Genomic DNA, 25,874 nt, shown 5'->3' with positions numbered 1-25,874 from the left:
TTGCAGAACTCTCTCAAATGGTGGAGAAGGGAACTTCCTGGTTAACTACATCATCCCAGGAGGGAAGGTCGGAGGGACGGTGATAGATATAGATATGAAAGATAGGTAGATAGCTATAGATAAAAAGATAGATGGATGATAGATAGATAGATGCGTACACATGTACCATTTGGTCTATCGGAATCCACCAGCCTTCCAGGATTCCATCAGTAGATTTTCTCGTTCACTTCTAAAGGTTTATTGTGAATATGCCAGCCAAAGGTTGAGACGGTTTAGATAGTTAAATAACAAAACTCAAGTGTCTTCACCTGGATAGGCAAGAATAATCTTGACCTCAGCTAAATATATTTTCTTTTTCATTAAAGGTCATATAAAAATGTACTGGCAATTTGTGACTATTAAGAGTAATATATGAGTGAATAATTTTTATACGTTTTAAAGATTTTTTTATGTACCTAGGAGACAGGAAAATGTTGATTTTTTTTTTTTTTTTTTTTTAAATGTCACATGCCCTGACTTTTGTTAGCAAGTAGTGGTTCCTACATCCAAGAGAAGAGGCATACGGGATGAACCTTGATGTGTGGGCCCCTCCTTTACTTTTTCTGCCCACCCATTCCCTTCCCGTGAAGGCCTCAGCACCAGGCTCTGGACGACAGTGAGCTGAGAGCAGCGAGGGTTCCCTTTCTTCTTGTTAACTTATACTATGTGATGTAAATAGTGGTGACCAGAGAGCAAATGTCACCCAGCTTCCCACAGAACCTCCTGTAGCGGCCCAAATGGAGCATAAAAATAGGCCTTTTGGAAAAGAGCCTGTGACCCTCTCTCACCCTGTTCTGGGTAAAGGAAGTGCAGGAAGGGGAAGCAGAGGGGAGATGGTGGGCTGGACATCCCGGGAGCCCAGAGGGAGGCCCCTCCTCCCAGCCCTCAGCCCAGGACGCACCATCTGCACAGAGAAAACCAGGAAGTGAGGCGGTCGATTGATTTCCAACCACTGAAGGTATCGTGCGGCCTCCTCTGGGCGTCAGCAGGAAAGGGAAAATGTGAGAATGGGGTGAGAGGAGGAACAGACTTGCCACTTTGCCGGGGCGATGCCAGGGACCCAAAGGAGCCCAGATCGGGTTGGGCACCAGAGCTCTGACGTGCACGGGGTGTACAGCAGGGTCCGTGTGGTCCCTAGTCCCCCGACTCTGTGGACACACCCTAATGGGGGCTGTGGCCCCAGAAGTCTGACTACCCTGGAGTCCCTCATGTGGTTGGTTTAGGACAGACAGACATGCTCTCTGTGGCATCTAGAACCAAGGAAAGCCTGCCGGCCGCAGGCTCGGGAGGAGGGCAGCCGGGACCAACGCCTGCACGCTTGTCGCCTGCAGGACCTCCCTCGTGTCGGAACCCTCCTCTGCTCCCGTGGCCGTCACCGCACCCCTGAGCCTCCTTCTGGGTCCAGAGCCGAGAAGACGGAGCCCCGATCCCCACCTCCACCCGGCAACGGGGCCCCCGTACAGTCGTCCTTCTGGAAATTTCACCTATCGTTCAACCGTGAACAGCAAATGTGCAAGTTGAACAAAAACCAACCAGGTGGGGCTTCCCTGGTGGCGCAGTGGTTGAGAATCTGCCTGCCAACGCAGGGGACACGGGTTCGTACCCCGGTCCGGGAAGATCCCACATGCCGCGGAGCAACTGGGCCGTGAGCCACAACTACTGAGCCTGCGCGTCTGGAGCCTGTGCTCCACAACAAGAGAGGCCGCGACAGTGAGAGGCCCGTGTACCGCGATGAAGAGTGGCCCCCCGCTCGCCGCAACTAGAGAAAGCCCTCGCACAGAAACGAAGACCCAACACAGCAAAAATAAATAAATAAATAAATAAATAAACAAACAAAAAAGCCCCCAACCAGGACACGTTCTGTCTGCTTTCGGGCGTGTGTGCTTCGAGAAATGAGGTGAATCCACGCAGAAGGGTCTGCAGGCTCGACTCACGCAGCTGGTGCCTCTGCCTGGGCTTGGAGCCCGATCTCAAGGTCATTCTCCAGCCACATGGGTCTCCCGTTCTTATGTCTCTGGATTCCCAGCAGGGCCGGTGGCCAGCGCCCCATCGCTTGGAGAGTGAAGGGTGTACCCTTACCTCCCACGAGGTTCCCACTCCCTGTGCTGTTAGCATCTCTGAGCACATGGAGGGGCCAGGAAGCCGGGGCCTCCATCTGAGGTGCCTGGCCACCCCCTTAGGGGTTAAATCCTGTTGCCCGGGCAGGGGGCAGAGGCCGATCTGGCCAGAGGGAACAGAACCCAGCCACGTGCCCCAGAGTTGGCTCTAACTGAGTTAGGAACAAAGCCACTTTCATGGGAAGCACTGTGCTGGTTGTTTTCTGGAACAGGCAGTATGATAACAGCACAAAGTGGGATCTTATCTCCCCTCGGCTTCTCCTCTTTGGCTGGGGCTCTTGGGTGCCGTGGGAGTGTGGTGTGGGATTCCTGAGGTGGCTGCGGCCCTGGGACTCGGCCAGCGTACGGCTCCCGTCACTGCACGGGGACCACTGAGAGCAACCTCAGTACTGGAGGAACTGATCCTGCGAGGAGCTGCTGTGTGCGCGCCCGTGCTACGTGCTCTCAGGCGCGCCCGTGACACGCTCAAACAGCCCGAAGGCGGGTGCGCTAGACTTGATGGGTAAACTGTTTTTCTGATCCCGTGGTTCTGTGCTGCTCCTTGACGTGGGGTCGTAGGGGCTGCTTGGCGTCTCTATCCTCCTCCCACTTTTCGGGCCAGCCTTCTGAACCATATTTCCACACTTTGCCCTGCCCTGTACTTTTCCGTCGGTGCTTTTGTTAACTCATTCATTAATTCATAGCATGACTGACCTGAATTTCCCACCAGCTGCAAGCTCCGTGGAGGGGCCAGCAGTGAACATTGGGAGCTTCTCCTGCCCTGTGAGCGTGGAGCCTGTTTCTGAAACATTTTCAGTTTAGTTATTTCGAAGTCTGTATCTTTTAACTCCAATGTTTGTATTAGCTGTGGGTGTTTTTCCTTTTCTTTTTCATTTTTTTGTTTTCATTTTCATGTTTTTGTTTTGTTACCTGATCAGTTTTTTTAAATTAAATATTTGCTATTATGTCCATAAAATTATAGGTAGATTGATAGATGCATAGATGTCAGATAGATAGATGGGTGGATAGGTGACAGACGGTTGGATAAATGGATGGGTAAACGGATGGATAAATGGGTGGATGGATGGATCGATCGATGATAGATGGATGGAACTGAGTAACGTGAGTGATGTGATATTTTTTCAACTTTATTATTTTCTGATCAGTTCTCCCTCGTTTTAAGACAGAAAGCAAAATAACCTGTATTTCTCACAATATTATTTTATTGACCATGGTAGATTTGTCCAGTTCTCAAAGCTTAGTTTAAAAAAAAAAGGCAAAATATTAAAAAAAAAAAAGATACCCAGAAATAGTGGAGATGCTAGGCTGCGAGCGGGACGGACATCTGGTCAGCGGATCGTGTGAAGTTCCCTGCGGTGTGTGGGTGTCAGACAGGCAGGCTTTCCTGGTGCTCAGCTTCTCCTCCTCCTGTGACGGGGGTCAGGCCAAGTGGTCTCTGCACCTCTTGGGGGTGAAGACACCGCAGGCAGGGCCGTGCTGGCGGAGGGAAGAGTTAGCCGAAAGCATGCGTCCCAACCTGGGGCACAAAGTGCTGCTGGGCGGGCACTTTATGGAAAGCGGGTCTTTTCTGTGGTTTGCACAGAGGCCTTGCCCTTTCTAGGGTGGGAAATGGCTTACTTCATCAGCACGGTAAGTATATCAGGGCAAACTGTTCCTCGGGTGAGACACTGGGCTGCCTCCCGTCTCACTGTAAACGAACATCGTCAGTGGATGGTGATTATCAGTACGTGTTGAAAGCTGCGCGCAGGGACTGGTCAGGTGTGTCTCCTTTTGGAAATGTGCCAGACGTGAGGACACTGTACTTGGCGGAATCGGGGCACCTCCTCCTGCTGCAGAAAGCTTCGGAAGTGGCACTGCTTCTTACAGCCCGCTCGTGTTTCCTTGATGCAGAACCACGAGGCTGCCCTGAGGTTCTCGGTCACCCTGTGGGGATGTCAGAGAGCCCCGTTGGACCCAAACCTGCGACGCTCCGGGCCGACATGCCCACGGCGCCCTCCTTCCAGCGGGCGTTCACGTCCTCCTGCACAATTTCTGGCCGCAGCCCCAGCCAGCGGAGGGGGAGGTAAGGTGCCCTTTGAACCAAATACAGGCTGCTCTTACAGACCCCAAATCCAAGCACCACGGAGGGAAGGCGGGGGCTTGTCCTCCACATGACACCGGGCTGCCTTGTGGATTGACCACCATCACTCTTCAAAAATGCAGTCAAAATAAAAACTCCTGAGTCCACCCTCACTGTTAGCAGGCGGAGTGCTCAAGGAACACACTGTACTTAGAGTCCGGGCACAGTGGCCAGCTCAGGACCGAGCGTCCGTGAAACGTTATCTGAGCTGAGGCTGGAAAGGGGGTGCAGTGGCCAGGCTAGGAGGGGGCCTGCCCGGGGCTGCAGATTGGGGTGGACAGGGCAGGCAGGACGTGCTGCTCTCGGAGACATGGAATTTGTGCAGGTGTTCGGGAAAGCATGGGGGGTGCAGGAACACCCCGCAGTGGGATTGGAAAACAGAAAGGATGGGCCACAGACAGCCACAGAGAAATGTCCTATTTCTCCTTCACAAAGGACTGCCGCTGAGCAAATTCAGATGCTCAGGGTAGGAATCATTTCTTAGTATTTTACTTGTGGGCACATTGCTCTACAGTTATTTACCACCCTTAATTCCACCTCCTTTCTCTTTACAAAAAAGGGGGACATTGCGTATCAGGACTCAACATCACACACAGAGCAAATACATGTTTGCTAGTGTGTTAGCTGTCTTTCTATATTTCGAAATATAGAGAATTTCCAATATTCTTAATATTGGAATTTCCCATTTTCGATATGGCAGTCTCCTATGTATCCTTTATCAGCTGGCTGTCCTGCAAGCACTTATGAAAACTGACTGTGTCAGGCACCTGTGTTGGGCATCGGGAAGAAAAAAAGAGAATGGGGGAGGGAGGTTTAAGCAGATCCCGTGGTTGATGCATGCGTGGTGGGACCAGAGGGAGGACACAGCTAATCCCTGTGCACACATGGACACGGGCTTCAAAGTCAGGACACAGTCGAGCTACGTCTTGAACTGAAGAGAAAAGGGGACTTTGCCAGATGAACAGCGAGGAAGGAAGAGGCACAGAGGCTGGGGAGGCAGGGTCGGACCCCTCCACCACCCCTCCACCCGTCCCTGAGGCTGTAGACTGAGCATCTGGGGTCAACAGTCAGTGGGGAGACTGGAAGGGCAGGGCCTGAGTTCAGATACTCGGGGAGCCTCGCGCCGCTGCAGGGGGAGCCTCGGCACCCAGCCTCCCCACCCCTGCCATGTGGGAACCGTTGCTAATTTCCAGGCATCTCCCTGGACGTGTCGTCCCCTGACGGTTTGTCTTTTGAACAGCCCTTCCTCGGCCGAGCACCAGTGGGTGGACACCAGCCCCAGGTCCACGCTGACCCTGCTGGGGAGCAGCCGGCCCGGCAAGGACGGCCCTGGGCGGCCCCACTTCCCGCCAGCCGAGCTCCAGACGTCCTTCCACGGCCACGAGCTGTCCCTGGCGGAGCCGCCGGAAGCTCTGGGCCCCCCAGGCAGCCAGGCCTTCCTGAGCTTCGGCACTGCCCCTGAAGGAGGTGGGCTCCCCCCCGGCGAGGACCCGGGGGCCTTGCTGGCCAATTCCCACGGAGCGTCCCAGGCCCCCGGCGCCCTGCGGACAGCAGCTGAGGCTGCCGACAACGGCTTCCTGTCCCACAGCTTTCTCACGGTGGCACCTGGACAGAGCAGCCACCACAGCCCCGGCCTGCAGGGCCCGGGGCTGACCCTGCCCGGGCAGCCGCCCCTTCCCGAGAAGAAGCGGGCCTCGGAGGGGGACCGTTCTTTTGGCTCAGTGTCTCCATCCTCAAGCGGCTTCTCCAGCCCTCACAGCGGCAGCACCATGAGCATCCCTTTCCCAAACATCCTCCCGGACTTTCCCAAGGCTGCGGAGGGAGCTGCACCTTCCCCAGGTAGGCGCGTCTCCACGGGTCGGGGGCCCACCCCTGTGCTCACAGGTGCACTTGGGCAGGGACGGACCCTGGGGTTACAGATGGGCCTTCCCAGGGAGCACCAGTGCTAGGGCTGGGCTGAGCGGCTAGAGAGAAGAATCCAGAGCCTTCATGGGGTCTTTTCCATCTCACTAGCCCGAAGCACAATACCAGTGCAGAGCCGCCTCGCAATTCATCCAGCTTGTGCGTGTATTCACGTTAGATTCATTCCAACAGCAGAAAATGTAGACATCCGTGGTGGTTCTGTTTTTTTCCCCTTTGACTTGGAATCAGGGTTCTGTGACAGTGACTGTAAGAAAAAAACATTAAACAAATACCTTTGAAATTTAATTATGAAATGTTTCAAATGTAAAAGGTATAATAAGACACTGACAGGAGTAAAGCGACGCCAGCTCTGCTCCTTGCGCTTCCTATCTTTCTAACTACGTGTTGTTGAAATGTGTTGCAGAGGCCTGATCGCAGTGTCCTGCTGTCTTTGTGTTTTCTGTTACGAAACAGCCACTCCCTGCTCGGAGTCAGGCTTCTCCCCTGTAGTTAAAGAGAGCGCTCTCCCCAGAGCACCCTGTCCTCGCCCAGGGTGGGACTTTGAATTTCTAGGTCCCTTTGAGGTGAGAGTTGCAATGAAAAACGCCCTTCACAGTTACTGTTTTTCAATTCTGTTTTGCAGATAATCCAGGTGATAAGCACTTGTCCGTGAACTTTGTCCAAGATACATCCAAGTTCTGGTACAAGGCAGATATCTCCAGAGAGCAAGGTGCGTGGGCGAGACCAGGGCTCTGCGTCCGGGAAGCAGGGCCGCGGGGGTGGGAGCATCAGGGTGGGACGGATGAGCTGGAGGAAGTGACTTCGTGACTCGCCTTGAGGGAAAGGCTACGACCTTTACGTTTTTCTTGGAAACGCTCAGTCCTAATGAGGGAGCCGGCCAGGATGGGCACCGGCCACGATCGTTCTAGTGTGTGGGGTGTAATTTCTGCTGGCTTCCACCAGACAAGGTTTGGCCAGCGTTGCCAGTGATGACATGATGAGAAGACGTCATGGGCCCCAGCCGGTGGGGGAAGGAGAGGTGTCTTTCTAACACCTTTCATGGGCACACCTGCCTGTGTCACACTGGAAAGACGAGCTGCTGGCGGACTCAGCCCAGCATGTCACACGCAGCACAGCAGCTCTGGGTGCGCGGTACAGTCGGAAGACAGCTGGCAAAAATGAGAAATGGTTAATATTTTTGAGCAGTGAAGCCGCGTGTCACTTTTTACTAGAACGCGAATAGAAGAGGTGTCCCAGAGGGACGCTGGCATGCCGTCGGTGGTGGTCCCTCTGGGGCAGCCTTTCAGGCGAACAGCACTCACTCCAGCAGAATTCGTGGGATCCCTGCGACGTGGTGGCCCTGCTCACGGGAGCCACCGTCCTCCCTGGGGGTGACGACACGGCCGCCTGCGGGTGGGCTCATCACTCCCAGACGTCCCTCCGATAGAGGATGACGTGGAGCTGGGGCTGGCAGGTGCTGGCCAGGATACCCAGAAAGGAGATACCCCAGGGGCTGCTCTCAGCAAGTGGGGAAGAAATCGCAACTGCTCTCCGGGGGAGTGTTTCTCAAAAGTGCCTGGATGTGAACAGTTAAATGGCTGGAAAACAGCAGTGTCCAACGTTGTCACTGAAATTCTTCTACTCAATTAGGCAGATAATAAAAATGGTAAGAATGTGCCTTTCTTCCCATGAGCTCAATGGACCTATTGTCATTTCCTATGAGGGGAGCTCGCTTGGCCTGGAGAGGTTTCTGAGTCCCTGAATTGGCCTTTGTGCCGTGCACTCCCCACGTTCCAGGCTCTGTTGTGGCCAGATGCTCTGTCCTCGTCCCCTCCCTGCTCTGGTCACAAGAACCCCCAGGACTGTGGCCCTTAGCTGCAGCTGTCTCATCCAGCCCGACAGACCCTGAGAAGTGCTTGTTGGGGACCCTACCCTAGACTATTCTGAGCAGACCCTCCTACTCTGGCGGCTCAGCCTTTCAGACCAGGGTGAAGGCTGGGCTGGGCCGCCCCCTTCTCTGACTGAACAGCCAGGCTCTGGCTCCAGAAGAGGCAGTCTTGGTTGGAGAGCACTAGGCAGGCCGTCCTGCGCAATGGCGATGGGAAAGCCTTCCACGTGGGGTTTGGGGGAAAGGATCTGGATGGAGGGGACCTCCCTTGGTGGCATCTGCTGGGCGGTAGCAGTTACTCTTGTCGTTTGCCTAATCTTAGCTACACATTTAAAAATAGTTATTTGGGGGCTTCCCTGGTGGCGCAGTGGTTGAGGGTCTGCCTGCCGATGCAGGGGACACGGGTTCGTGCCCCGGTCCGGGAAGACCCCACATGCCGCGGAGCGGCTGGGCCCGTGAGCCATGGCCGCTGAGCCTGCGCGTCCAGAGCCTGTGCTCCGCAACGGGAGAGGCCACAGCAGTGAGAGGCCCGCGTACCGCAAAAAAATATATATATTTCTTTGGGGTGGACCCCATCTCAAAATAGTTAATATGTGCATCGGGCATTGATTTTTCCAGTTGAACTCCAAAAGCATAACTTCCTCTATTTTCTAGATATTTTGTATAGACAACACCTACACAGGTGAATGTTCTGTTGGGTGTGCCAACTTCTCCAGATGGAAGAAAGCCATCCGTGGGTTTTGTTGTAACTGCTGGGATGTGCCTTTTTCTGGAAAAACTGTACTGAAATTTCAGGGAGATTCAGGAGGGGAAAAAAAAAGCCCTATAGCCTGTTTAGGGCACAATCAATTGTTCACATATTATTATGGCAAGATTAGTACCTTGGGGCTTTTTAAAGGTGAACATAAAAACCGTAGGAGGAAAGTAAAGTAGAAATTAAGTATGGTTGTTCCAGCCGTGCTCTCAGGCCTCTGCCCTCGAATCCTTGAAAACACCAGCTGCAGGGAGAGAGGTGATGACGATCCCATGGGTGTGCACGAGCTCCTTCTCACCCCCTCAATGCGGGCTCATTTCTGTTCCAGAAACAACGAGCCCAGCATCGCCCTCAGGTTCCCTCTGCGGGTGCGTGAGACCCCGGCTCCCTTGTGCCCAGCTGGTCTGGCTTCAGGGATGGGGTCTGGGAGGGGAGGACGGGCCGGAGCAGAGCTGGCCTTCTCTCTGCTGCCCAGAAGTCGGCCTCCCGTGAGGCTGGGGCGCTTTTTTCCACCACAGTGAAGTAAAATCATGACTTGCAAAGAAGCAGCTCTGGTGAGGTTATCACAATTGAAAACTATAACTTCTGTGAGTGGTCTTTCCCCTGCTTTAAAAACATAATAGGTCTTCAGCCCCCATATTTAGAAAACATGCTATGAGATAAAACCAGCTGCGAAGGCCTGGGGTCCCCCGTGGTGTCCACCCACCCTCCCCTCCCGGGCCTTGAACTGCTGGAGCAGCAGGCGGGCTTTCACTCCACTGTGTCAGGCTTGCACCCCGCAGGGTCCTACCAAACCCGCTCCCCTTGGAGAGCACTGTGCTTTCCTGTCCCTCGTCCCCTATGCGTGTCAGTGTACAAGTTCCTGCCTTATGGCCTTGTCCTGCGGCAGGGGCTGGGGCATCGCCATGGAAGAGTGTGTACAAGAAACCAATTGTTTCATCCTGCAGCCGAGCAAATGCCATGCCGGGGGATTGGGGCTGGAGTCGGGATGCACGGGGGCCTGGGACAGAGGGCTTCCTGGGGTTATTTCCTGAGGCGTGACAGGGCTTCCTGCCACTCCTGAGTTTATGTCCGGGCCCCCCATCTACTCCAGACAGGGCCTCTGGCTCTACAGAAAGGCGGCATTTCCATGGCTGTAATTTTCTAGTGCCTTATATTTTAAATCCCTAGTTTTCTTTTTGTAAAATGTAAAGTTTATAAGAGACATTCTGAGAGATGTTCTGGTTATTAGAGAAAACTCTCGCCGGTGTCTGGGCTGCGTCGACTTGAGGTTACTGTCACCCTAACCCATCCATCCATCCCGATTTCTTCCCGTATCCTGAGCATGGGACCTGGGGGAGCCAGACTTTGAGCTTGAAGGGGAGGGATGTTCTTTATAGGTCACAGTGTGACATGCCTCCCAGCCTCACCAGGGACAGGTGGAAGGTGCAGTGCCAGGTGCAGCTCGTGGCCCTGACTGACTGGTGTCGGCCGCATCGAATACGGGTTCACAGCCTCGTCCAGGCTGGAAACAATTGGCCATAACTACCACACCTGCCTCAGAGCCACGGGACGGAGGGCCACCTACGATCCCCCTGGGGCAAATCTTGGAAATCGTATTAGATATTCAGTAACTTTTGGGGGACACTCTCACAGTCTTCAGAAAGTGGAATTGGAAACGTCTTACCTTCTTTTGAAAGTTGAAAGCGCACTTTCTAAAATCTCTAAGAAAAATGCCACGCGGGGAGACGTAGGGCAGGGCCACGGTGGGGAATGCGTGGCGGCCCCGCCTGACTTCCTGCTGCGTCACACTGTGTGTACCAGGACTCGGTTTCCTGGGCTGTCAGGTGTGTATGTGTGTGGGGGGGTCCTCATTTGGCCTTCACAGGTGCTGCGGGGTTAATAGGAGTCATGTGTGAAGGCAGCACCTTTGTGATCTAAAGGGACGGGCCGCCCTGTGCCCCTGTATCTTTTACAGTCAAGTCATCACAGAGGCTTCCCTCACCCTTGTCACGTCCCTGAGTGGAGACAGGCCGTGGCCTCCCCCGGCAGACACTCACGTCTCTCTGTTCCCCTCCGCAGCCATCGCTATGCTGAAGGACAAGGAACCCGGGTCATTTATCGTCAGGGACAGCCACTCCTTCCGAGGCGCCTATGGCCTGGCCATGAAGGTGGCCACGCCCCCGCCCTCCGTCTTGCAGCTGAACAAGAAAGGTGGGTCCCGCCGGCTCTTCTCAGCGGCACCTCGCCTGTCAGTTACCTTTAGTGCCTGTGAGATGACTCATAGGTTTTCTTCTTCTTATTTATTTTTTCTGGTGTATTTTGGTAAGTACTGTCTTGGCTCAAGAAGGAAGGTTAATTATTTGTAAACTTTTTTTTATTGCTTTGATGGGCGATCAGATGTCGAAACAACGGAGCAAGTCCGTGATAAGGCATCTTTGCTCCCATTTTCAGCCCTGTATGCCTCAGTTCCCTCCTGCTTCCTGTGGGTAGACATGGATGGAGTCATGAGATTATCCTTCCTTAGGGGAAAGGACAAAGCCTTCTTCCTCTCTGGTCCAACACTCTGCACAAGGGGCAAATACTAGCCGAATAACGTGTAATACAGGCAAGGCTTCTTCTTACCTTTTTAATGTTTTTTGTCACAAACATAACCATGTATAGAAGAGTTTGTGAGGCCTGCATGCACAGGTAAGCGTTATTATGAAGCAGACATGCATGTACCCAAACATAGGCCACAACTTTGTGGGGAAGCCCCTACATGCCCTTTCCTGTGTGTTGTAATCCATCGCCACCATGACTTTTTGGTTTCCAAGGATCCTGGATTTGACTAGCTGAGGCCCTTCCAGCGGCCCCTTGTCCTTCTGACATACCCCCCATTAGTCCCTGAGCACGCCAGCTTTCTGAAACAGCAGACGTGTTTTAGGCTTACTTTGTACTTTCCCTGCCCCAGCCATTTCTCTAAAGATCCTTGGTTCTTTTTATTGGGGAATGGTATCTAGAAACCAAGATCTAATTGCTAGGTTTGCTCTTTGCTATCAGAGTACCACTCCTTCTCTCTAGGACCCGAGCTAGGGAATGTATCCTTTTAAAAAATTCCTGAGCTCACGTTGATACCACCCGTTCAAATACAGTATCACCAGGTCCTTTCTCACCTCTCCTTCAGGGATGAGCTCGGTTCCCAACAAATCAATACCTTTATTCCCTTTCCCTGTCCCCTAATATGCGGTTTCTGGTTTATTCTTTTTTTTTTTCTTTTTATCGCACCCTGCCCTCCTTGCCCCCCCTTTTTTTTTTAACCAACTATTGCCACAAACTCTAAGGAAAGGGAAAAGATTCTTTTCCCCTACATGGAGATTGTGTACTGGAATGTCAGCAAGTTACATGGCTCTTCCTAGGGCACCTGGGCTCACCTGGGTGGGGCGAGGGTAGATCAGAATAAGCACAGATTCTGAACCTTTGGTGTTTAAACCAAATGACACTTACCTGCTTCACTCATGCTCTGTGCCCAGTACCAAATCCTGGGATGAAATCTCTGCTTAAAGCTTCCTGGAGAAAATTGCCTTGGAGTGAGTTACACCTTGAAGAATGAGATTTGGTTTCCAAGGGGTCCGGCTTCAGGCATGGCCAAGGGGTTTTCAGGAAACTTAGATGGTCGGTTTGGGCAAAGGTAGTGGTTGTGTGAATAGAAGCGGGGGCGGGGGGGCGGCGGGGAGGCTGGGAGGAGCAGGTGATTCAGAGGCCAGATCTGTGGCTATTGTCATGTCTGGAAGTGAAGGGGGAGAAGGCTCTGTGCAGATCATGCAGAACACGGGAGCCTTGGAAGTAGGGCCCCAGGGCATCCAGAATTCCTGCATGAGAAGCTCCACCAAACACTCCACTGGCTTTCGAGTGGTTTAAACAGAGGCTTTTGTAGCTCAGGAGCTGACTCGGCCCTGATTGTGGAGGATGTAAGTCATTTGGCAGTATTTGCAAACATGCTGAGTGATGATTATTATCAGAAAACACTCAGGACCGGAACCTCTGAGGGTCTGTGGAGACAGGGATGGGTGACGAGGGAGCAGAAGTGAGTGCATGGCAGTTCCCTGGCTCCTCAGTTTCAGCTGAAGCTTTTAAAACTATTTTTTTTTTTTTTTTTTTTTACTGCATGCATTATCTTTTTGGAAATACAGATGGTGGTGTATAATTCTTACCTCCAGGCATGCATCCCGCCTCTAAGGCCCACTTTGTCTCAATCTTCAGGCAAAGGCAACAAAATAGAGGATATTAGAATAGCAGAGTTCAGGACATGCAACATTGCCAGGCGCATCCTCTGGGTGAAATTTTGTCTGGTTGCCTTGCCTTCATCCGGCCCCTGGATTTGGCATTTGGATTTCACAGTCTAAGGATAGATCTGAGAGGACAGTTGACCAGGAAAAAAGCCCAGCAAGTCACCACCCACCCCTGGCACCCCGGAGACGGGACAGCGACAGATGTGTGGGGTGCTGGTCTCCGAATCCCCATGCAGCTGGGTTCCCCACTGACTCACTTCTCACCACTGGCATCCAGACCACACTCTGTGTCTGCCTTCAGTTTGGAAGCCATGGATCATTTTCCTCCCACAACTGAATGGCAAAATGTTCTTGTCCCCCTTTTTATTCAGTACTGCCTTTTATGGAATCTGATCATTTCCTTTCCTACCAGCTATACTGCCCCTGTGAAATGCTGACACCGATGTTGTTGGTATTTGTCACTGTTGTTTAAAATAAGCATCGCCGGGGAGCCTGCCATGGCCCAGGTGTGGAGCCCAAACCCACCTCTAGCAGGTCCTGCCATCAGAAATGTTAGAAGTTACGGCAGGCAGACATGTTCCCATGGGGACACGTTCCCATGGAGACACGTTCCCATGGAAACATGTTCCCAGGGAGGGTGCTGAATGAGGCAGGACGGAAACACTGCGCCGTGTGGATGTGAATGTCTGCATAGTGCGGGGACTTCTTTTTCTTCTGTTTGTTGTTTGTACTTTTCCACCATCAGACAGTTTGCCATTCCGTGGCTTTTCGTGATGCACTTTCTCTTTGGGCTCACGGGCTGGCATGAACACAGGTCTGTGTAGCAGCAATATGATTAGAGGGCTTGCTGTCAGGAGGGGTTTGTGTACCTGACTCCTGGCTAAATCTTACCCAGAAGACTGGCACCCTTCCAGCTCTTTCCAGTGATTCATTCTTGGGCGTCATGCTGTGTCTGGGTCTTTCTAATTCTCCTCTTAGGAGGCAAAGGAGCTGGAGGTCCATGTTCCCAGTTCTTAGCTGCTCATTTCCGTCGCTGGGAATTCTGCAGTGTTTGAGGCTGTCTCCTAAGGACTCCTCCACCTGTAAGCACAGTCACTGGAGGGGGTTCTAGCTGCCCATCGGGCAGTGCTCAGCCAGCCTTCCTGCAGCCCAGCTACCATTCCTAGAGTGGTTCTTGGCAGCCAACCTACTGCGGGGGCCAGACTCTCCTTCCTTCTCTCTCATCCTCCCCTGCTCTCATGTTTTAAAACTCTCTTCTCTTTCTTTTAAACCTCTACCACAGCTGGAGATTTGGCCAATGAACTCGTTCGGCATTTTCTGATCGAGTGCACCCCAAAAGGGGTGCGGTTGAAAGGGTGCTCCAATGAACCGTATTTTGGTAAGTGGCTGAGAGCCTGACTTGGTGTTCTGAACCCACCAGCACGCGTTGCCTCTGCTCACTGCCATCGCTCCGCTGGGGCTTCACGCAGAGCGTTTACTTTTCATCCCCATTCAGAGATTCCTCAATTATCATCTCTAAAATAAACTGGATATTAAATTTTCTTAAAAGCTTTCTCAAAACTAAGCAAGTAAAATGCACGGTGCCGGGACTAGAAATGCAGATTCCACACGGTACGGTCCAGGCAGGCGGGCAGAGAAGGGTGGACGAGGTTGGGGCCTGAGTGTGACCCCACCCTCCGGGCACAAGAGAAACACAGGCGCCCTGTAAGACGAGAGCCTTCCCGCCCCTGCGGGCATGAGCTCACAGGCAGAGCTTGAGCGAACCAAAGCATCGCCTCACAGAGATGATTCGGCGGTACCGGTGGGAGCTGCGTCAGATTCAGCAGACTGTGTGACTTGTTCGTTATGAATTGGTGATGAAGTGTCTTTGCTGAGAATCATCTGTAGTTCCCTTTATCTGCCCCTTTGCCGTCTGCTGAACTTACGGCTTCGTTGAAGTTTTGCACAAATTCCCACAATGATGGAGCACGTTGGGTGCCAAAACTATAAGGGGTCACCCTTCGCAGCAGCCTCCTTTCAGGAGATAAATTGGCTGAGCGGCACAGTATTTAGGGCAGTGCTAACGCCTGTTTGCTCTTCATCTCTTCACAGGGAGCCTGACGGCTTTGGTGTGTCAGCATTCCATCACGCCCTTGGCTTTGCCCTGCAAACTGCTCATTCCGGATAGAGGTACGCTGCCGGGGTCTGAGGGCTGCCCTGGCTCTGTGTGGGGTCACCCGCAGAGTGTTGGGATCCGAAGAGATTCCTTGAGAAAAATCAGACCAGAACTTCCTTTCCATCACGTACTCTGTGGGTAAACCCTGAATAGTTCACCCAGGTCAGGTAAGAAGAGGTGGCCCGCTGCCCCTGCAGCCTCCGGTCATGTCTTTATGTCATGGCTTTGTGAAAAGTTTCCTTGGAGCCAAGATTCTGTAGCTCAAAGTTATAAAATGCCTGGACTCAGAGACCTTCCAGGTCATTTACATTTAAATTTTGTAATTCTACAAAATCAGCAAACTGTTGATATTGTTGACGTCAGGTGCTGGATGAGCTATTGTCTTTACCTTTGTGTTTGTTTCAAAATATTCACGGTGGAAAGACTTTTAAAAATAGCACCCACAGCCGGTGATCAGGCATATCCCCACTTTCCTAGACAATCTCAAGTTCACATAATTGTATTATATTCCAGAAACATCATTAATTTAAAATACAGGCAAACATGACTTACCTGTTTTTTTTTAAAGAGAATTCCTTTATTTTTATTATTTATTTATTTATTTATTTATTTTTGGCTGTGTTGGGTCTTTGTTTCTGTGCAAGGGCTTTCTCTGGTTGCGGCGAGCGGGGGCCACTCTTCATCGCGGTGCGCGGGCCTCTCACTATTGCGGCCTCTCTTGTTGCAGAGCACAGGCTTCAGACGCACAGGCTCAGTAGTTGTGGCGCACGGGCTCTAGAGCGCAGGCTCAGTAGTCGTGGCGCACGGGCCTAGTTGCTCCGTGGCATGTGGGATCTTCCCAGACCGGGACTCGAACCCGTGTCCCCTGCATCGGCAGCCGGACTCTCAACCACTGCGCCACCAGGGAAGCCCTGACTTACCTCTTAAAATGTAATTGTTCACATAAATTAATTCAGAGGTGAGAAAGCTATTTTGCTGGGCTGTGCCATCCCAGCTTTTGCTTGGAACGTGGTGATGGTTCTCTGTGCTGGGCTCTTGTCTGCAGGAGGAAGGCCCAGCTCTGCAGAGCCTGTGCGTCACCGTCCGGGCCTCGGTCATGAACATCCACAATGTCATGGTCATTCTTTGCCTGGGAGGTGGACTCACTTCTGCGTTTTCTCACTCCTTCCTGCAGACCCGTTGGAGGAAAGAGCCGAAAGTTCTCCGCAAACGGCAGCCAACTCTGCGGCCGAGCTGCTGAAGCAGGGGGCAGGTCAGTCCCCGCCGCGTTTTCTGCTCCTCCAGGTTCCTGGGCAGAGACGGGCTCAGTGACCCAGCTTCCTTTCTTACCTCGGTCTGGGTTCCTCTCCTTGCTGTGTCAGAGGAGGTTTCCTTCTGTAGAAACTGCCCCAGGGCTGGTCTGGGTGGGGCTTCAAGTGTCCTGGCAGCAGGGCCAGGACTCTGCAGGCCAAAGATGACCAAATTCAGTGGAGTAAATGTCACAGCCTGTGTTTCAGTTGGGAGAATGTGGGCGACCTGCCCCTCCAGCTGGAAATGTTAAAGAGATCAGTGAGTCCGCAGTTTGACCCAGGGTGACACAGACCCCCAGACAGCGAGCTCCCCGGGGCACGTTTCTTATTACTAGACTTTATTTTTTAGTGCAGTTTTAGGCTCACAGCAAAACTGAGAGGAAGGTGCGGAGAGTTCCCATATAGCCCTTGCCCCTACACATGCGCAGTCTCCCTCATTACATCCCCCATCAGTGGGACATTTGCTACAGTTGATGAACCTACATGGACACATCATAGTCACCCGGAGTCCATAGTTTACATTACTGTTCACTCTTGGTGTATATTCCATGGGTCTGGACAAATGTTTGATGACGTGTATCCACCGTGATAGCATCACACAGAATAGTTTCAGTGTCCATGGGTCTGGACAAACGTTTGATGACGTGTATCCACCGTGATAGCATCACACAGAATAGTTTCAGTGTCCATGGGTCTGGACAAACGTTTGATGACGTGTATCCACCATTATAGCATCACACAGAATAGTTTCAGTGTCCATGGGTCTGGACAAACGTTTGATGACGTGTATCCACCATTATAGTATCACACAGAATAGTTTCAAGGTCCTAAAAATCCTCCGTGCTCCGACTCTTCATCCCTCCTCCCTAACTCCTGGCAACCACTGATCCTTTTATTGTCTCCATGGTTTTGCTTTTCCCGAATGTCATATGATTAGAATCATACAGTATCCATAGCCTTTTCAGATTGGATTCTTTCACTTAGTAGTATGCCTTGAAGATTCCTCCATGTCTTTTTATGGTCTGAGAGCTGCTTCCTTTTAGTGCTGAATTATATTCCATTGTCTGGATGTACCACAGTTTGTTTATCCGTTCACCCACTGAAGGACATCTCGAGTGTTTATACATTTCCGTAATTATGAATAAAACCGCTGTAAACATCCACATGCAGGTTTCAGGGTGGACGTAATTGTCAGTGCCTCTGGGTAAATACCAAGGAGCACAATCGCTGGATCGCATGGTAAGAGTATGTTTATTCTGTAAGAAACCATCAGACTGTCTTCCAAAGTGGCCGCACCGTTTTGCATTCCCACCAGCGATGCCTGAGACTTCCTGCTTCCCCACATCCTACCAGCGGTTGGTGCTGTCAGTGTTCTGGATTTTGGCCATTCCGAATAGGTGTTTAGTGGTATCTTGTTGTTTTAATTTGCATTTTCTTGATGACCTATGACGTGGGGCATCTTTTCATGTGCTTGTTTGCCATATGCATCTCTTCTTTGGCAAGGTGTCTGTTAAGGTTGTTTGGCCATTTTTCAATAGGGTTGTTTGTTTTCTTGTTAAATTTTAAGAGATCTTTGTATATGTTGGATAACAGTTCTTTGTGAGATTTGTCTTTTGCAAATACTTTCTCCCAGGATGTGGCTTGTCTTCTCATTCTCTTGACAGTGTCTCTCAGAGCAAAAGATTTTTTATTTTAATGAAATCCAGTTTATCAATACTTCCTTTCATGGATCATGTCTTCTGTATTGTATCTAAAAAGTTTTCACCAAACCCAAGGTCATCTAAATTTTTTCCTAAGAGTTTTATAGTTTTGCATTTCACATTTATAGCCATTCTAGTTTGAGTTAATTTTTGTGACGGGTTTAAGGTCTGTGTCTAGTTTTTTTCACACGTGAAGTCCAGTTGTTCCAGCACCATTTGTGGAAAAGACTATTTCTGCAATGCTGTATCTCCTTTGTCCCTTTGTCAAAGATCCATTGACTATTTATATGGGTCTATTTCTGGGCTTTCTATTCTGTTCCGTTCATCTATTTGTCTATTATTTCACCAATACCACACTGTCTTGATTACTGACACTTTATAGTAAGTCTTGAAGCCAAGTCGTATCAGTCCTCTGACTTGGTTCTTCTCCTTCAATATTGTGTTGGCTGCCCTGGGTCTTTTGCTCTCCATATAAACTTTAGAGTTAGTTTGTTGATATCCACAAAGTAAGTTGCTGGAATTTGGATTGAGATGTCATTGAATCTACAGATCAAGTTGGGAAGAACTGACATCAGAATTATATACTGAGTCTTCCTATTCATGAATGTGGAATATTGAGTTTATTTACTTCTTTGATTTTATTAGTGGGAGTTTTGTACTTTTCCTCATATAGATCTTATACGTATTGTATTAGATTCATACCTAAGTATTTCATTTTGGGGGTGCTAATATAAATGGGATTGTGTTTTTAACTACAAATTCCACTTGTTCTCTGCTGTTATATAGGGAAGTGATTGACTTGTGTATTCACTTTGTATCCTGCAACCTTGCCGTAATAGCTTATTAGTTTCAGGCCAGGTCATTTTTGCAGCATGAGAGGCAGTCCTAGTGACCCCAGCTTAAGAGGGTTGTGGACGAGCCAGAGACCACAGGGCTCTTGTGGGTGTGTGGCTGTGAGGGAGGGACACAGCTGGAGAGAATTATGGGGCCCACTGGCTCCAAACCTTGAGTTCCCCCACTGGAGGTCTTTCATTCAAGGTAGACATTTACTCTCAGAAATGTTGCAGAGGGATTCTCTGAGTCTGCAGGAGGACTGACTAGAAATACTTCTATCTGTGCCTCACGTCTGTAGAGTACTTTATAGCTGTGACTCTGTAATGAACGAATATGCAGATACAGGTATTTTCTTGTTGCTTCCTCTGTACAATTTGCATTATTCGTCTGTGCAGTTACATCACCGACTCTATTACCCAGCTAAAGTAAAATCCCTCTGTTTTCAAAAGGAATTTTTTTTTAGTGTTGAACTCTTCATAGACTATCCTTAAAGGATAAGTTATCCGTGGCCAGAACAAAGGTGACAGGAGTTTGTCCAAGATAGCAAGCGTGCTAGAACTTGAAGCCTCAAAAGGAAGCGTCTGCCTGTATCCAGTCTGAGTTCCAGTCCAGGCCCTGCCGCTTGGGGCTCAGCCTCTGGCAGGTCACGTAGCCGTGCAGACCTCAACATAATCATAATAACCGCTCCCCGACACAGGGGCTGCAGGACCAGTTGAACAGGATGTTGAAAATGCCTTGGGAACTGTAACGTGGTCACGTAAGCTGTAGTTGTGCTCCTGCCGCTCTGCTTTCGTGTGAAAACACTTTTATTGTCCCAAGAGGAGTGGCCTTTGCTGTGCAAGTGGCCTTATCCTTTTTCTACGTAGACACGATCGAAAGGGCTGGTCCCACAGCAGCGTTGTGAGGCATTGTCCCCACGCCAAAGACCATGAGCTCACAGCCTGCAGGTTGTTTCAGGGGGTCCCTGGAGCCCGCTAGGGCTCATTGCTACCTTACGTTAAAGCAGCAGCTTTGTCCCCATGTCTCTGGGTCCCAGCAAAGTTGCGGGGAACATGCTGGACTTTGCTGCAGGCCTTGCTGGTGAACTGCTCACCCATGCACTTGACCTTGGAGGTGGGCTGTGAAATCAGGTCTGCTCCAATGGACATGTTTGTTTCAACTGCACCTTTTAAAAAATGTATTTAAAAAATTTTAAACATGTCATTAACGATTTTTAAATTGCAACTCATGTGTCAACCTCATTCAAGAAAAGTGCTCCAGAATGATGGCAGCAAACCCTTCCAGAGTACGTGCCCTGTGAGGCTGGCAGAGCCTGGGCTTCCATCGGGGCACCACCTGGTGTCTCAGGGTTACAGCCCTGCTCACCCACCCCAGGCAGTTAGCATTGGGGCACATACGCATCTGGGTTCTGCACTTTGGTTCACTAGCATCTCATTACAAGCAGCATTTCATGTTTCTCCTTAAGCTTCCTTGTTACCTAACATTTTCCCAATACATGTTGAATCAGTAAATGAATCAATGAATTAGTTGATCCTAATGGAACTATAATAGCCTTTATTTTTAGATATTAAAGCTTTTTCTTCTGCTGTGGCTTATAATTTTTAGTTACACTCTATCATCTTTTCAGATAATCTATGGCACGTATCAGTAACTCTGAATGCTTTGCTTTTTTAAAGGGTGAGCCTCCCAGGGACAGGACTTCACGCAGAACCTTGGAGGTCTTATTTAATCATCCGATTGGGCGTTTATGTCTGGGCGTTAAATTATGACTGCCCTGAGCTTAGGTCCTTTTAAAATCTCTTGTTTCTGGAACACATCAAAAGGTTTAAATGTCCATCCAGCGGCCTTCACGGCTGACAAGGCAAGGAATTGAGTCAGGACACAGATACGTAGCTGGAAGAGTGAGGATGCTGCAGAGAGCGCTGGGTCCTAGCTGTTGGTTCGAAAAGTGCAGAGTGACCGTGGTGGGAAGATGATCAGGCTGTCCGGTCTCTGACCACCTTAAGGAAACTGAGTGGTTCTTTCTCCCCTTAAACTAAGTTTCATTTGTTGTCTGAATTCACTTAGAATCCCAGACCCCTGGCCCTGCAAGGGCTCCTCGAGATTCCCTGGCCCGTGTCCCCTGCGTGGAGGTGAGGCGCTGACACTCAGGGGTGTCTGCAGCGTTCGGTTCTCTTCAGTTTAATCCGTTTGAATCTGATACCGAGGCCGTCGTGAGTTGCTGCAGTTTCTAAAAGAATTGCTGTGTATGTTTTTAGTGTCAGCTCTTAATTGGTTCTGTTGAAGCAGTGGAATGCAGCTGAAGGCCCTGGCACCAGACCCCACACGATATCCCATAAACGTTAGGGCTGTGTCTTTAACGTACCGTACTGTAAAGGATGTTTTCTTTATAAAAGTAATAGGAATTCTTCCAGTTTAAAAAAAAAAAAAAAAAAAGGAAGACACAGAAAAGGGAGAAATGAATTCCCCACAGACCTGTCGCCCAGGTACAACCACGGACCGTTTTCCTTTTCCCCCTTAGCATAAGGGGTTTACCCATGTTTTTGGCAAACACAGCCTAGGTCTCACTTTCAGTGGCTGAGGAACCGTCCACCGGCTGATTCCACCCCTTACGGTTGCCCAGTTAGCGTGCTTCTAACTTCTCAGTACCACAGACAGCACTTGGGAGGCTACCTTTCTGCATTACTTCCTTTTTCTGAGTTCTGGACTGTGGACTTCAGACCCTGAATTTCTGGCAGCCGTAGGACTGGGTGAGAACCTGTGACCTTAACACTTCTGCTTCCCGCCGCGGGTTTGACGGGCGCTTTCCCGTTCAGCATCGCACCACAGCTATGCACCCTCAGGTGGAATTGGACGTATTGGGCCAGGCCCCGGGGGACAAGCACAGCAGGCCCACCTGTCCTCCGCTGGGGAGGGAAGGGGCTGGCGTGTGCTCAGCAGAGCTGCCCCAGACGTGCTTGGGAGAAGGGAGGGCTCCCCTCTCCGCTCCGAGGAGGGACAGTGCCGCCCTGCGTCGGGGGGAGATGCCCCCCAGGCCGGCTGTTCCTTCTCAAAAGGATATTTGTGCTGCTACAAGGAAGCAGGAGTCTGGGTCGTGGCAGACGCGCGCCCGCTCCAGGTTCAGCTCGTGCCAGTTTTCTGGGGTTTCGTTGTGACTAGATCAGAGTTTTCTTTTTTCTCTTTTGTAACTGCATGAATCTCAGTATAGTAATACTAACGAAATCATAGGCAGAATATTGACCCTCCTAAACTCAAGCCGTCTTAAATTTTCCAGGCACACCTCCAACTGTTCGTAGGCACACACGCCTTTTCTTGTATAGGTCTCATCATGGCACAGATGGTTTTACTCTGCTTTTCCCAGAAACCGCTAACATTTTTCCATGTTGCTATACAGGGTTCGTGATTACCATTTGCTGGTTAGTTGGTATGCCATTGAGGGGCTCATTTAACCATTCCCCTCCTTTTGGACATAGTTTGTTTCCAACTAACTTCCCACCAAATGAGCGTGGGGCTCAAATATCTTCACCTCTAGGCTAGCTGTCTCAGCTGGTTATGGAATATTTCCTGTCTCAGGTCTCTCGGAGCGGGACCTCCAGGTTACGGGGTGCAGGCAGGTCTTCAGACCCTCCTGGTAAATAATGCCGAATCATCTTCCAGAAAGGCTGTCCTGGTTGACGTGAGCATTTCATAAAAGCACCTGATTTCGTCAAAGCTTTGGGCAACTGCAATATTAAAGACTTTTGCCAACTCGCTCTCTTTCCCAAGATGACACAAGTAGACCCCTCAAGTTCAGACAGGAGCTGAAGTGCAGGTCGGCCTCCGGCCCTGCAGTTCCCCGGAGTGTCTCATTGCCCGGCGTCCTCAGATGGGGCAGTGCCGCCGGCTGGGACAAGAGGACGCGGAGAGGGCAGCAGTGGCCACAGCAACTCGGCCGTTCAGGGAGGGCTCTCTGATTTCTCCCTGCCTCTCAAGATGTGCAGGAGGGACAGTGGCTTAAAAGATGCCACTCTGTCAGGACAATCACATGGGGCTGCTGACGGGCATCGTTATGGCTGAGGAATGTCTCGAAGTAAAATTCACAGCTCAAAAAAAAAAAAGAAAAAAAAAATCACAGCTCATCCTCGGGAATGTTACGTGAAATTTCTTCTGAGCCCGTGTTCTCTACCTGGCGCCTGGTACCTGGTGGTACCAGGACCCTCAGCACCGCAGGAGCCAGCACGAAGGTTGGGTATCACGGCAAGCCCCCTGGGGAGTTGCCAGGCTTCTGGCCTATTTCTCTACACTTCCGTTTCCTCATCTGTAAATTGGGGATGATAACAGAATCTTCCTCATAGGACCCTGATGCAGATGTGATGAGATAGTCTGTCTCAGATGTTCAGTCGAGGCCTGGCACAGAGTGAGTGTCCTAAGGAATGAGCCATGTTAGGTGGAGCTCCGAGAAGTGAAAACTGTTGTGTTTGGGAACTTCTTTGAAGATTTTGCTTAATGGTACAATGTCATTTTAATAATTATAGGAGTGAAATACGAAGCTCTTTTTCAGAGAGTTAAAGTGACTTGTTCAGTAAACTTTATAGAGGGAAGTTGGTGTCCGGGATGAAACTCTCAGTTAACATGCATTTGGGGAAGTCTGGCGTTTCGGGCATGTTTCGATCTTTCTCCTGGGCGCGTTGGGAGCCGTGAAGTGACACTCCAGGACATACCGTCGCCCGGCTCTGGGGCTGCTAAGCTTGGGCGGTTCTCTGGTATCTCCCACCTTCCCTCAAGACCCAGCCTTTCCACTCAGGCCTCTTCCGGCAAATCAAAGGATTGTAGCTGCTCCCGGCTCAGGTCAGCGGGGCTCCAGCCTGCCCGCTTCTGATGCCCCCATCCAGGGTAAAGGGAGGAACCTCGTTTTTCTGATGAATTTGTTACACGAACCCCAGGCCTTGCTTTCTTTCTTCATCATCGTGTCCTCACTGAAGTGGAAGTTTCCAAATCCTCAAACTTTCTCAGCTTCTTAAAAAGTAGCTGTGGATTGTCACCTTGGCCGTGGAGAGAACAGAGGGCTAGCAGCTCATAAGCGGCCCCGCATCTTGACACCAGGGACATTGTACGTTATTTCCGTTCTTCTTAACCCACCTTCGTGGGCCTGTGGCAGCACACCTGCCAACAGGTGTGACTGCTGCTGAGTCTCAGAATTCGGGGTGGAGATGGAGCCTGTCCGAGGCTGGGCCTCCGGGAGACTCTCCCAAGGAAAGTGGTGCAGGCGAGGGCACAGCGCTCACCTTATTGCTCCAGTCAAGGGGAAGCTTTTTCTTCTCTGTTTAGTGAAAATCTAAAGACCTTTAGAGATGGAGTTAAGACAGCCCACTCACTTACAGAGGCTGCATCCGGCAGAGCGGGGAACAAGAGAGGCTCTGTTCCGGCGGGGGGACACGTCCTTGGTGGGTGGCCAGGCAAAGCCACAGCCCCTGCAGGACTGGACTTCAGGGAGAGTCTGAATGTCCCACAGTCACACAGATGTCACACGCCTCGAAGTCCCACGTTAGCTTCTGCTTGAGCTGCAGGGATCCAGGCTCAAAGGGCCATCAGTCTGTTTAGAAAGTCTCGTTCGCACTCAGCTGTTTGCTTCCCCCAAGGGCAGATGGCGGTGGACAAACCCCAGCCCCCTTGGCAGCACGTGGACAGGACAACCCGTCCCAGCTCTTTGCACGCAGACTGTGTTCTGAATCTCTGCAAGTCATTCGTTCGCTCAGACTCAGCTGTTTGCTTCCCCCAAGTGGCGATGGCGGTGGACAAACCCCAGCCCCCTTGGCAGCACGTGGACAGGACAACCCGTCCCAGCTCTTTGCACGCAGACTGTGTTCTGAATCTCTGCAAGTCATTCGTTCGCTCAGACTCAGCTGTTTGCTTCCCCCAAGTGGCGATGGCGGTGGACAAACCCCAGCCCCCTTGGCAGCACGTGGACAGGACAACCCGTCCCAGCTCTTTGCACGCAGACTGTGTTCTGAATCTCTGCAAGTCATTCGTTCGCTCAGACTCAGCTGTTTGCTTCCCCCAAGTGGCGATGGCGGTGGACAAACCCCAGCCCCCTTGGCAGCACGTGGACAGGACAACCCGTCCCAGCTCTTTGCACGCAGACTGTGTTCTGAATCTCTGCAAGTCATTCGTTCGCTCAGACTCAGCTGTTTGCTTCCCCCAAGTGGCGATGGCGGTGGACAAACCCCAGCCCCCTTGGCAGCACGTGGACAGGACAACCCGTCCCAGCTCTTTGCACGCAGACTGTGTTCTGAATCTCTGCAAGTCATTTGTTCGCTCACACTCAGCTGTTTGCTTCCCCCAGGGGGAGATGGCGGTGGACAAACCCCAGCCCCCTTGGCAGCACGTGGACAGGATAAGCCATCCCAGCTCTTTGCACGCAGACTGTGTTCTGAGTCTCTGCAAGTCATTTGTTCGCTCACACTCAGCTGTTTGCTTCCCCCAGGGGGAGATGGCGGTGGACAAACCCCAGCCCCCTTGGCAGCACGTGGACAGGACAAGCCATCCCAGCTCTTTGCGCGCAGACTGTGTTCTGAGTCTCTGCAAGTCATTCGTTCACAGCAGCTCTTTCTGGGTGCCTGCTGCTTTCAGAACTCCATGCGGGGTGGATATTTGGGGTTCCAGGCTGCAGGCCCCCCTCTGGGGACGTTTCCTTAACTGCAGGTGTGGTGGGGTTCTTATCCCACCCAGACCCACACTGAGACGGAGGAAGGTGCCTCCAGCCCACCCTTGGGACACCAGGTGTAAATAATGCCGCAGGGGTGGAGACGCATCCTGGGCCAGTGGGAGGAGCTTCCTTTTCTCCAGTG

General features: G+C 51.2%; 1 protein-coding gene across 2 annotated transcripts in view; it reads left to right on the top strand.

Annotated features, from left to right (window-relative positions):
* The window catches only part of TNS3 (tensin 3), a 192,997-nt gene that overhangs the window by 159,759 nt on the left and 7,364 nt on the right, over positions 1 to 25,874 (top strand). For both annotated transcript variants that reach the window (XM_024744006.1, XM_024744072.1), the window contains 7 exons: positions 4,047 to 4,218; positions 5,516 to 6,114; positions 6,821 to 6,907; positions 10,881 to 11,012; positions 14,352 to 14,447; positions 15,161 to 15,238; positions 16,399 to 16,476. In XM_024744006.1, coding sequence (XP_024599774.1) covers positions 4,047 to 4,218; positions 5,516 to 6,114; positions 6,821 to 6,907; positions 10,881 to 11,012; positions 14,352 to 14,447; positions 15,161 to 15,238; positions 16,399 to 16,476 — 1,242 coding nt within the window. The remainder of the gene's footprint in view (positions 1 to 4,046; positions 4,219 to 5,515; positions 6,115 to 6,820; positions 6,908 to 10,880; positions 11,013 to 14,351; positions 14,448 to 15,160; positions 15,239 to 16,398; positions 16,477 to 25,874) is intronic.

Source organism: Neophocaena asiaeorientalis, unplaced genomic scaffold, assembly GCF_003031525.2.
Source record: "Neophocaena asiaeorientalis asiaeorientalis breed wild unplaced genomic scaffold, Neophocaena_asiaeorientalis_V1.1 scaffold137, whole genome shotgun sequence".
Lineage (NCBI taxonomy): Eukaryota > Metazoa > Chordata > Mammalia > Artiodactyla > Phocoenidae > Neophocaena > Neophocaena asiaeorientalis.
The sequence above is the reverse complement of the archived record's forward strand: the minus strand, read 5'-3'. Positions and strand labels throughout refer to the sequence as shown.